The sequence below is a fragment of the Procambarus clarkii genome, chromosome 4, assembly GCF_040958095.1.
Source record: "Procambarus clarkii isolate CNS0578487 chromosome 4, FALCON_Pclarkii_2.0, whole genome shotgun sequence".
In the NCBI taxonomy this organism is placed as follows: Eukaryota; Metazoa; Arthropoda; class Malacostraca; order Decapoda; family Cambaridae; genus Procambarus; species Procambarus clarkii.
The window spans coordinates 43,164,860-43,177,907 of NC_091153.1; the positions used below are offsets into that span (position 1 = coordinate 43,164,860).

General features: G+C 50.6%; 1 protein-coding gene across 1 annotated transcript in view; it reads left to right on the forward strand.

Annotated features, from left to right (window-relative positions):
• Window positions 1–466: 466 nt before the first annotated feature.
• Window positions 467–13,048, forward strand: part of LOC123750712 (mucin-2-like) — an 86,137-nt gene continuing 73,555 nt past the window's right edge. Inside the window, exons 1-2 of the mRNA XM_069336193.1 lie at window positions 467–1,237; window positions 7,464–7,549. Coding sequence (XP_069192294.1) covers window positions 467–1,237; window positions 7,464–7,549 — 857 coding nt within the window. The remainder of the gene's footprint in view (window positions 1,238–7,463; window positions 7,550–13,048) is intronic.

Genomic DNA, 13,048 nt, shown 5'->3' on the forward strand with positions numbered 1-13,048 from the left:
CTTCTACTCCCCGAGGCCTTGTGATAACTTGGTCCAACAGGCTGTTGCTTGGAGCGGCCCGAAGGTCCAGGGGCCAGATTCACGAAAGAACTTACGCAAGTACTTACGAACGAGTACATCTTTCCTCAATCTTTGACGACTTTGGTTACATTTATTAAACAGTTTACAAGGATGAAAACTTGCCAATCAACTGTTGTTATTGTTATAAACAGCCTCCTGGTGCTTCGGAGCTCATTAACTGTTTAATAATTGTAAACAAAGCCGCCAAAGATTGAGAAAAGATGTACAGGTTCGTAGGTGTTTGCGTAAGTGCTTTCGTGAATCTGGCCCATGATATCCACCACAGCCCGGTTGGTCCGGTCAATTCTTGCAAGAACTTATCTAAGTGCCTAAGACGTTACCAGGAACAGGCCACCACCCACACAACCACCATAACCACCACCATCGGTACAACCATATAACAAATATGCTGCATTATAATAACCATTGTCTACAACCACCTACAACCATCTACAACCACCTACAACCACCTACAACCATCTACAACCATCTACAACCACCTACAACCATCTACAACCACCTACAACCATCTACAACCACCTACAACCATCTACAACCATCTACAACCACCTACAACCATCTACAACCACCTACAACCATCTACAACCACCTACAACCACCTACAACCATCTACAACCATCTACAACCACCTACAACCATCTACAACCATCTACAACCACCTACAACCATCTACAACCATCTACAACCACCTACAACCATCTACAACCATCTACAACCACCTACAACCATCTACAACCACCTACAACCATCTACAACCACCTACAACCATCTACAACCACCTACAACCATCTACAACCATCTACAACCACCTACAACCATCTACAACCACCTACAACCATCTACAACCACCTACAACCACCTACAACCATCTACAACCATCTACAACCACCTACAACCACCTACAACCATCTACAACCACCTACAACCATCTACAACCACTTACAACCATCTACAACCATCTACAACCACCTACAACCATCTACAACCACCTACAACCATATACAACCACCTACAACCATCTACAACCACCTACAACCATCTACAACCATCTACAACCACCTACAACCATCTACAACCACCTACAACCACCTACAACCATCTACAACCATCTACAACCACCTACAACCATCTACAACCATCTACAACCTTCACTTTAGTTAGTTACACGAATCCTTATTTCACCTCCCTTTTAGTGCTGATACTTTTTCTCATCCTCATATCAAAGATAAGGATATCAACTATAGTAATCTGTATTCACCTAGTTGTGCTTGCGGGGGTTGAGCTCTGCTCTTTCAGCCTCTTATTAACTGTTACTAACTACTAACTATCTAGTTTTTTTCTTTTCCCCACACACACACACACACACACACACACACACGCACACACACACACACGCACACACACACACACACACACTGTCATTGTCGAGTCATTGCTGTAAACAACCGATTGCTGGAAAGGCGGGATCCAAGAGTCAATGCTCGATCCTGCAAGCACAAATAGGTGAGTACACACACACACACACACACACACACACACACACACACACACACACACACACACACACACACACACCCACACACACACACACAAAACCAGGAAGCTGCCCGTAACAGCTGTCTAACTCCCAGGTACCTATTTACTGCTAGGTAACAGGGTGAAAGAAACTCTGATCATATTTGTTTCCGGCGGCGTCGGGAATCGAACTTCGTACCGCAGGATAACGTATCCAGCGTGTTGTCCACTCAGCCACCAGAGCCCCTATCACCTGTATCATATGACACTAGGAAGACCTATCATCGAAGCAGATTACACTAGGATTTTCATACGAATAGACAATATAAGAGGACACGACATATCTCCAATCTGATGTAAATCTGGTCATTTCATGCAGGTCGGCGTTCAATCCCCGACCGTCCAAGTGGCACCATTCCAACCTCACGTCCCATCCCAAATACTTATCCTGACCGCTTCTCAGTGTTATATAGTCGTAATGGCTTGGCGCTTTCCCCTTGTTAATTATCTCTACCTCTGGTCATTCAATGGACCACAGATAATAATATGTTTAATGTGGATAAATTCCAGCTCCTGGGCTGAGGACAAAAGACGAAAATACATCTGAAACCACACAAAAAACGCAGCCATTATTGAAAGAAATCGAAAACATTATTGAAAGAAACAACAATTTTAAAGATTTGGGAGTAATCATATCGGAAGACCTAACTTTTACACAATAAAGTAGCCGTCACAACTGCAAGAAAAATGACAGGATACCTACCTTGAGGCTACCTTGAGGTGCTTCCGGGGCTTAGTGTCCCCGCGGCCCGGTCGTCGACCAGGCCTCCTGCCTGGTCAAGCCTGGATAACAAGAACTTTTCAAACAAGGGCAGCCATACCTATGATACTTTACAGGACTAGTGCTCTCTAGAGCGGAATATTGTCGCACACCAACAGCCCCATTCAGAGTGGGAGAAACTGTTGACATGGAGACCGTGCAATGCTCCAAGCTCAAATCCACTCACCAAAACATCTAAATTATAAGGCGCTACTTAACAATTTTAAACCCGTATTCTCTAGTGCGCATGCGAGAGTGAAACATAATGATTACACATGGGATATATAAGAGGAGCTGGTCCCAAACCTGCACACAGAAATACCACCACATGAGACCAGGAGGCATGGCAGGATGTGCAGAATACCCCCGTTGAAGAGCAGAGGTGCAGTAGACAGCAGAAGCAGACCCACCACGATAACCCCAACACCAGCAGGAAAGGCGTACAGTAGACAAGACATTATAATTGCATAAGAAGCAGAAATAAGATCCTACTCGTCATGAGTAAGGGGGTGAGGGGAAGGGGGTTGGGGAGGGTGGTAGGGGTTGAGGGGAAGGAGTTAGGGGTCGCCAGAGTTTTTTTTCACCCCCAAACTTCTCCCCCAACACACGGCACTCCTAACCCCCACCCCTAACCCCATCCCTCCTCACCCCCCCAACCCACTAAACCTAACCTTCCCCCCCCCCTCCCAATACCCCTCCCTCGCCCCACCAACTGTTACTGCAACTCTTTAATTTTCTATTGTTTGTTTGATTTATGGTTTGGAGAGTGTGAGTGGCGGACTGTCCCAGCACCAGTCCCAACCCCGACGGACTGTCCCAACACCAGTCCCAACCCCGACGGACTGTTCCAGCACCAGTCCCAACCCCGACGGACTGTCCCAGCACCAGTCCCAACCCCGGCGGACTGTCCCAACACAAGTCCCAACCCCGGCGGACTGTCCCAACACAAGTCCCATCCCCGGCGGACTGTCCCAGCACCAGTCCCAACCCCGGCGGACTGTCCCAGCACCAGTCCCAACCCCGACGGACTGTCCCAACACCAGTCCCAACCCCGACGGACTGTCCCAACACAAATGGCCGACAGAAGCAAGAACATGAACAATAAGAGGAAGTGGAAGAGAACAAACTGAGAGGAAGAATGAACAAATACGATGATAAATGAACAAAAAGAACTTGCCCGAGCTTTACTCACCACGTTCCTCACCACCATCAACCAGAATATAGTGAGAGCCGTGAGTGTATAGTGAGATATAGTGATGTAAGGAGGGGAAAGCCGAGTCCTCAGCGCTTATCTTGTTATCTTGAGGCTATCTGGAGACGATTTCGGGGCTTTAGCGTCCCAGCGGCCCGGTCCTCGACCAGGCCTCCATTCCCAGGAAGCAGCCCGTGACAGCTGACTAACTCCCAGGTACCTAATTTTACTGCTAGGTAACAGGGGCATCAGGGTGAAAGAAACTCCGCCCATTGTTTCTCGCCGGCGCCCGGGATCGAACCCGGGACCACAGGATCACGTGCCCAGCGTGCTGTCCGCTCGGCCGACCGGCTCCTGTACCTTACCACCATACCTCATATGGTGCTATGGTACAATAATTTACTACAACGACACAATTATATTTCTAACTTCTACCTTATGCTCGTTGTAATTTCTTCAATTTACACAAGTTACCTTTGTTTACCTATTCTATTTCCACGAAGTATTTTGTATGTAGTGATCATATTCCAAATATTCCTTCTCAATTGTTGGGAGTATATTTGTGTGTTATCAGGAAAGGGGACAGGGGGAGAGACGGGAGTGGGACAGGGGGAGAGACGGGAGTGGGACAGGGGAAGAGACGGGAGTGGGACTCGGGGAGAGACGGGAGTGGGACAGGGGGAGAGACGGGAGTGGGACAGGGGGAGAGACGGGCGTGGGACAGGGGGAGAGACGGGAGAGGGACAGGGGGAGAGACGGGAGTGGGACAGGGGGAGAGACGGGAGTGGGGGGAGAGACGGGAGTGGGACAGAGAGAAACACGACACGACAGACGGGTAGAAGGGGGAAAGAGACAGAAGTGGATTAACAGACAGACAACCACACCGACAAATCAAGTAGCATAACCACCACCGCACGCAGCTGATAGACAGGAGTGACAAGGGTGGCAGACAAAGGGGGGGGGGACATGTGTAGTGGGGACAAGGGAGAGGAGGGGAGAAGGGGAGGAGAAGGGAAGGAAGATGAGGAGAATAGGGAGGGAGAGAGGGATAGTGGTTTGAGTTACAGGAGGACAAGGGTTGGCCAACCACTACACCCAGGCTGCACTCACACACACACACACGCACGCGCACACACACACGCATGCACAGGGCCGGTGGCTGAGCGGACAGCACGCTGGACGCGTGATCCTGTCGTCCCGGGTTTGATCCCGGGACGACAGCTCTCACAGGCTGCTTCCGAGGGTGTGTGTGTGGGGTGCGGAGAAAAAAAAATAGTAGTTAGTAACAGTTGATTGACAGTTGAGAGGCGGGCCGAAAGAGCAGAGCTGAACTATTTTGTATGGGGTGCATAATAAAGCAACAACTCAAGCAACAACAACAATAAATATAAAGGCGGGGGGGGGGGGGAGGGGGGGGGGTTCTGGCAGCACAGTTCACTATCTTACAGTGAACTGAGACTGTTATTGTTGTTGTTATAGATTCAGCTACTCGGAACAAGTTCGAAGTAGCACGGGCTATGGTGAGCCCGTAGTGGACTTACCTGGCACAGGAGCGGTGCTCCCTGGGCGTGTTCTTCACCTCCTACAATATACCACAATCCAATACTCTTATAACCGGAGCGCGCGGGGAAAATGACCCTGGAGAGAACCTTAAGGTAACCCCCAAGAGCCAGGTAATGACCTCAGGAGTATTCGCCAGGTATGATTTGCTAGCTGAGGTAAGGAGTGATGAACAACATACCTGGAGTATACCATAGTCTTCACTCCACACCATGTCCATCATTCTAACACATTCACCACTATGGGAGCCGGTCGGCCGAGCGGACAGCACGCTGGACACGTGATCCTGTGGTCCCGGGTTCGATCCCGGGCACCGGCGAGAAACAATGGGCAGAGTTTCTTTCCCCCTATGCCCCTGTTACCCAGCAGTAAAATAGGTACCTGGGTGTTAGTCAGCTGTCACGGGCTGCTTCCTGGGGGTGGAGGCCTGGTCGAGGACCGGGCCGCGGGGACACTAAAGCCCCGAAATCATCTCAAGATAACCTCAAGATAAGATGGTCGATACACCCGGGAATATCGTGGGAATATCTCAAAGCTCTGCAAATGAACTCACTAGAAAGGAGACGAGAGAGATACCAAATAATATACACATGGAAAATACTGGAGGGCCAGGTCCCTAATCTACACAGTAAAATAACAACGTACTGGAGTGAACGACATGGAAGAAAATGCAGAATAGAACCAATGAAGAGCAGAGGTGCCATAGGCACAATCAGAGAACACTGTATAAACATCAGAGGTCCGCGGTTGTTCAACACCCTCCCAGCGAGCATAAGAAATATTGCCGGAACAACCGTGGACATCTTCAAGAGGAAACTAGATTGTTTCCTTCAAGGAGTGCCGGACCAACCGGGCTGTGGTGGGTATGTGGGGCTCGGGCCGCTCCAAGCAACAGCCTGGTGGACCAAACTCTCACAAGTCAAGCCTGGCCTCGGGCCGCTCCAAGCAACAGCCTGGTGGACCAAACTCTCACAAGTCAAGCCTGGCCTCGGGCCGCTCCAAGCAACAGCCTGGTGGACCAAACTCTCACAAGTCAAGCCTGGCCTCGGGCCGCTCCAAGCAACAGCCTGGTGGACCAAACTCTCACAAGTCAAGCCTGGCCTCGGACCGCTCCAAGCAACAGCCTGGTGGACCAAACTCTCACAAGTCAAGCCTGGCCTCGGGCCGCTCCAAGCAACAGCCTGGTGGACCAAACTCTCACAAGTCAAGCCTGGCCTCGGGCCGCTCCAAGCAACAGCCTGGTGGACCAAACTCTCACAAGTCAAGCCTGGCCTCGGGCCGCTCCAAGCAACAGCCTGGTGGACCAAACTCTCACAAGTCAAGCCTGGCCACGTGCCGGGCTTGGGGAGTAGAAGAACTCCCAGGACCCCATCAAGCAGGCAACACACCGCCAGCCATCACACACACATCAGCAACACAGGGAGCAACACCCACAACACACCACGCTGCGTGCCAGAAACACAAGAGGACTGGCCAGCAATAATTACAGCGTCACAAGTCAACACCATTTGATGCTGTACAGTAAAATATTCACAATAAAACACAAAGGGATACATGCATTTATATATTTACTCTCGTTTTTGCCGATTTCCTGTGGAATTTAACCAATTAAATATTCATAGCATTTAGTGTTATAAAACAAACGAAAACGAGTTTTTTTTATAAGTACATTTTAAAAATGACAATATTTGCGTGCGCGAGTGTGCGTGCGCCAAGCATTTTAGTCTCTCTTCTTCTGTTTTTTTCTTTCACCTGCCCCTTTGTTTTAGTGCTGTTTGTATGACCCTGTTTTTAAGTATCTGTTTAATACCTGGTTGATGGGGTTCTGGGAGTTGTTCTACTCCCCAAGCCCGGCCCGAGGCCAGGCTTGACTTGTGAGAGTTTGGTCCACCAGGCTGTTGCTTGGAGCGGCCCGAGGCCAGGCTTGGCTTGTGAGAGAGTGGTCCACCAGGCTGTTGCTTGGAGCGGCCCGAGGCCAGGCTTGACTTGTGAGAGTTTGGTCCACCAGGCTGTTGATTGGAGCGGCCCAAGGCCAGGCTTGACTTGTGAGAGTCTGGTCCACCAGGCTGTTGCTTGGAGCGGCCCGAGGCCAGGCTTGACTTGTGAGAGTTTGGTCCACCAGGCTGTTGCTTGGAGCGGCCCGAGGCCAGGCTTGACTTGTGAGAGTTTGGTCCACCAGGCTGTTGCTTGGAGCGGCCCGAGGCCAGGCTTGACTTGTGAGAGTTTGGTCCACCAGGCTGTTGCTTGGAGCGGCCCGTAAGCCCATATATTGGGTCATGGCAATCAACATGGCAGCTTATCCAAGCTTCCCATTTAGCCATTCCCTCGCCGTTCTACACAAGCTCAGCTCACAGTAGACAAGCTCTCGACACCAACTACAGGTAAACCTATTCATCAGGAAGCTCATCCATTCAACAATCCATCCATCCAGCCACCCTCCACCCATCCATGCAGCGCCCCGCCGGTCATCAACTCCCAATCAATTATGGTCGGGGTGCCCGGCTATGCAGTTTTGCTGGATCAAATTAAACGCCGGACCTGATGGCGAAGCCCTATCCGGCTCCCCTCTTCCCCCTCATATGGCGGATCCCCTTCCATCTCCCTCCCCTTGACCCTATCCGGCTCCTCTCTTCCCCCTCATATGGCGGATCCCCTTCCATCCCCCTCCCCTTGACCCTATCCGGCTCCTCTCTTCCCCCTCATATGGCGGATCCCCTTCCATCCCCCTCCCCTTGACCCTATCCGGCTCCTCTCTTCCCCCTCATATGGCGGATCCCCTTCCATCCCCCTCCCCTTGACCCTATCCGGCTCCTCTCTTCCTCCTTATATGGCAGATCCCCTTCCATCTCCCTCCCCTTAACCTTATCCGGCTCCTCTCTTCCCCCTTATATGGCGGATCCCTTTCCATCTCCCTCCCTTGACCCTATCCGGCTCCTCTTCCTCCCCTTATATGCCAGATTCCCTCCTCTGAACTCCATCCGGCCCCACCCTCCTTGAACAGGTTCCCTTTCTAGGTTCCCATTAATCCAGTCCGGCTTCTCTCCCGCATTTTAGCCGGATGTTTCCACGAACATGGAGTTCCATTCCATTTCATTCTAGTTTCCTTTAACCATATCCGGCTCCTCTCTCCCTTACAAGGCAGTTACACCTCCCCCCCCCCTTGTTAAAGAGATTTTATATCATTACATCCTTCTAGGGGCTAGGGGCCTGACAGCTGAGTGCACAGCGCTCGGGATTCGTAGTCCTGAAGTTACGGGTTCAATCCCTGGTGGAGGAGGAAACAAATGGGCTGTTTTTTATTCACCCTGATGCTCCAGTTCACCTAGCAGTAAATAGGTACCTGGGAGTTAGACAGCTGCTACGGGCTGTTTCCTGGGGGTGTGTAACAGAAAGGAGGCCTGGTCGAGGAGCGGGCCGCGGGGACGCTAAGCCCCGAAGTCATCTCAAGATAACCTCAAGAAGATAACTTTCTATGATATCATTACAATGTACCTCTCTTTTTTTCACTAGTACAAAGCACCCAAAACTACCCTCTTGCCCATGATTCCTTACCAACCACGACAGGCTGCTTGTTCTATAACGTGACTGAGCAGGGAAGGAGGAGAGAGAACGAGGATATGGAGAAAAAATGGAGAGGAGAGAAGATAGGTAAGAGAGGAGAGAGATAAGACGAAGGAAAGAAAAGAGAGGAATACTTTGCCCTGATTCCGAGGATCAACGTCACACCGGCCCGGTCTCTGAACAGGACTCCTGGTTGGTGGTCTAATCAGTGAGGTTGTTGACCGCGGCTGCTCGCAGCCTGACGTATGAATCTCAGCTTGGTTGATCAGGTATCATCCAGGCTATGATTCGTTTGCACAAGTCGCTCGTATTAAACAAGTTGAGACTTATTCTTTTCTAGTATATTTCAAGCAGTTGATAGCGAGCAGGATAGCGACATTCTATACCTTGCCTTCAGCATACGTGCGACGAGAGACTAACGAGGTTAACTTTGGTTAACGAGACTCGTTATACATGGTACTTGGGATTAATCTTACGTTGGATTAATCTCTGGAAATCAGAGTTAATATATATGATACCTGGGTGATACCTGGTTGATGGGGGTTCTGGGAGTTCTTCTACTCCCCAAGCCCGGCCCGAGGCCAGGCTCGACTTGAGAGAGTTTGGTCCACCAGGCTGTTGCTTGGAGCGGCCCGAGGCCAGGCTTGACTTGTGAGAGTTTGGTCCACCAGGCTGTTGCTTGGAGCGGCCCGAGGCTAGGCTCGACTTGAGAGAGTTTGGTCCACCAGGCTGTTGCTTGGAGCGGCCCGAGGCCAGGCTTGATTTGTGAGAGTTTGGTCCACCAGGCTGTTGCTTGGAGCGGCCCGAGGCCAGGCTCGACTTGAGAGAGTTTGGTCCACCAGGCTGTTGCTTGGAGCGGCCCGAGGCCAGGCTTGGCTTGTGAGAGAGTGGTCCACCAGGCTGTTGCTTGGAGCGGCCCGAGGCCAGGCTTGACTTGTGAGAGTTTGGTCCACCAGGCTGTTGCTTGGAGCGGCCCGAGGCCAGGCTTGACTTGTGAGAGTTTGGTCCACCAGGCTGTTGCTTGGAGCGGCCCGAGGCCAGGCTTGACTTGTGAGAGTTTGGTCCACCAGGCTGTTGCTTGGAGCGGCCCGAGGCCAGGCTTGACTTGTGAGAGTTTGGTCCACCAGGCTGTTGCTTGGAGCGGCCCGAGGCCAGGCTTGACTTGTGAGAGTTTGGTCCACCAGGCTGTTGCTTGGAGCGGCGGTCACCGCAATTCTAGCTGGAGCCCCTTCCTCCTCCTCCCTCCCTTAACCCTGTCCGCCCTGTTGCTTGAGACATCTGCCTGCTGCAGTCAAGGGTACAGGTGAAAGCAGGTCTCGCCAATGGGGACAATCGGAGCTTCAATGTTCTCTCCATACTTGGCTCGTCCCATCTCGACTCCAGAGGCTTTGGTGCGAGTCTGGGAGCCGAGGCAGCAGCGGGGCATCACGAGCCCACCAATTGGAGCTTTGAGATGAGATCAGGATCGTTGATCTCCCTTGACTCTCTAAGGTGTTCAGGAAGCATCAAGTTCACGAGGTCATTAGATACACATTTCTTATTATATTATTTCATGTCACAATGAAAAAGGTACAAAATTACAGAGGCAACGGGAGCATTAAGTCCACGCCTCTAGTGCTGGCTACGTAGTCGAGCACCTGGGAGGGGGTGGTGGTGGGAGGCTGGTGGGAGACGGTGGTAGGGTGGGAGGCTGGTGTTGGGAGAGGCTGGTGGTGGGAGAAGGGTGGTGGGAGAGGGGTGGTGGGAGAAGGGTGGTGGGAGAGGGGTGGTGGGAGAGGCTGGTGGTGGGAGAGGGGTGGTGGGAGAGGGGCCCACGCTGCCTAGTATTCCAGTGCTCGTTTAAATGCATACGATTTTGCCCTCTGGCTTCCAGCTGACGAGTCTCTTAACACGCTACGTTAACTCCCACTGTTTATCTTACTACTCTATTATTTGCCCGACCACTTGGACTACTCGGCATAGCGACGGCTTGGCGTCTTGCAGGTCGGCGTTCGATCCCCGATGATCCAAGTGGGTTAGGCACCACTCATTCCCTTTGTCGTATCCCACATCCATGCCTGGAGCATACCTGGTGAGGGTGTCGGGAGTTCGTCAACTCCCCGAGCCCTGGCCCCAGGATAACTTGGTCCACCAGGCTGTTGCTTGGAGCGGCCCGCTGGCCCACATATCCACCACAGCCCGGTTGGTCCGGCAATATTTCTAATGCTTGCTGGGAGGACATTGAACAGCCGTCGACCTGTGATGTTCAGTGTTCTCTGATTGTGCCTACTTCACCTCTACGCCTCACTGGTTCTATTCTGCATTTCTTTCCATATATTTCGTTCCAGTATGTTGTTATTATACTGTGCAAATTTGGAACCTGGCTCTTCAGTATCTTCTATGTATATATTATTTGATATCTCTATCGTCTCCTTTTTAAAGAGTACATTTGGAGAGCTTTGAGACGATCTCAGTAATTTAGGTTCTGTGTCGCGTCCAGTTTAGACCTATTGTCTTATGTATGACCCTCTGTCTTGCGTGACAGTGAATACCATCATTATCCTCACTTTAATAAGACTTTATCAAAAAACTCAGATTAGGCAAAATTGTAATTAATTTTGTCAATAAAGATGTTAATAATAAATAAAATGTGTCGCGACTATGCGTACCGGATATGTTCCCTGCATTCCCTGGAATTCACCCAATTCTCCTGCTTTAAAAGAAGTGCGTACGTAGAAAGACTCAAGCCAGGACAGCACAAGTGATTTAAATAGTATTAGCATGGCTGTGGGGGTCCCTGGATTTGACCGTTCTCGTAATTCATCTATATAATTGTCCTGGTTGCTGCTATATTTGCTCGGTAATGTTCACTAAACATTAGGTCCTCATGTAATGTCTCACACCTCACACAGCCCTGCGACCCATGAGGCACATAACTCACACCTCACACAGCCCTGCGACCCATGAGGCACATAACTGCTGCTGCTAGTATTCCAGTGCATAATTGTCCTGGTTGCTGCTATATTTGCTCGGTAATGTTCACTAAACATTAGGTCCTCATGTAATGACTCACACCTCACACAGCCCTGCGACCCATGAGGCACATAACTCACACCTCATGAAGTGAGACGCTTCTCAGCTCTTGAAAGACGCTTTACGACTCTGTTAAACACACTCTTAACACTTCCTTACTGCCCGTCTCCGCCCATTCATTAGTCTTACCCGGCCCTCTAATTTATAAACTAATGCAAGTACTTTACCTTATTACGGGTTATTCATGCCCGTGCCACCTCTTGGGGGGCTTAATCTTTATCAATCAATCAATCTTTACCTTACCTTCTTTCCATGTGATGCTTCCGAGGATCAAGGTTCCTGCGGCCCGGTCTCTGACTCCTGGTTGATGGGCAGGTAAACCAGACTGTTGGACGTGGCTGCTCGCAGCCTGACGCATGCATCACAGTCTGGTTGATCAAATATCCTTTGGAGGTGTTTGTAGAGTTCACTTTTAAAACACAGTGAGAGGCCGGCCAGTTATGCCCCTGTCGGCCAGATTCACGAAGCAGTTACGCAAGTACTTACGAACATGTACATCTTTCTGCAGTCTTTGACGGCTTTGGTTACATTTATTAAACAGTTTACAAGCATGAAAACTTAGCAACCAACTGTTGTTGTTGTTGTTGTTATAAAAAGCCTCCTGGTGCTTCGGAGCTCATTAACTGTTTAATAATTGTAAACAAAGTCGCCAAAGATTGAGAAAAGATGAACAGGTTCGTAAGTGCTTGCGTAACTGCTTCGTGAATTGCCCGGCCCGAGGCTAAGCTTGACTTAAGAGAGCTTCGTCCAACAGGCTGTTGCTTGGGGCGGCCCGCAGCCCAACATATCTACAACTCGGTTGGTCCGACACTGCTTGGAGAAAACTATCTAGTTTTCTCTTGAAGACGTCGACATCTTAAAAGTGGAATGCATTAGGCAGTGATGTGGTGGAGGCTGACTCCATACACAGTTTCAAATGTAGATATGATAGAGCCCAATACGCTCAGGAACCTGTACACCAGTTGATTGACAGTTGAGAGGCGGGACCAAAGAGCCAGAGCTCAACCCCCGCAAGCACAACTAGAGGCACTAAGCCAATTTTCTCCATGCTTTGATTTAGGTCGGATGGGAGCCGGTCGGCCGAGCGGACAGCACGCTGGACTGGGGGGTTGAGGCCTGGACGAGGGCCGGGCCGCGGGGACACTAAAGCCCCGAAATCATCTCAAGATAACCTCAAGATAACCTCAAGGTCTGCATTGGCTTTCTGGCTCGTCTTTTTCAGCTTATTTCTGTGAGGTCCTGGCTAA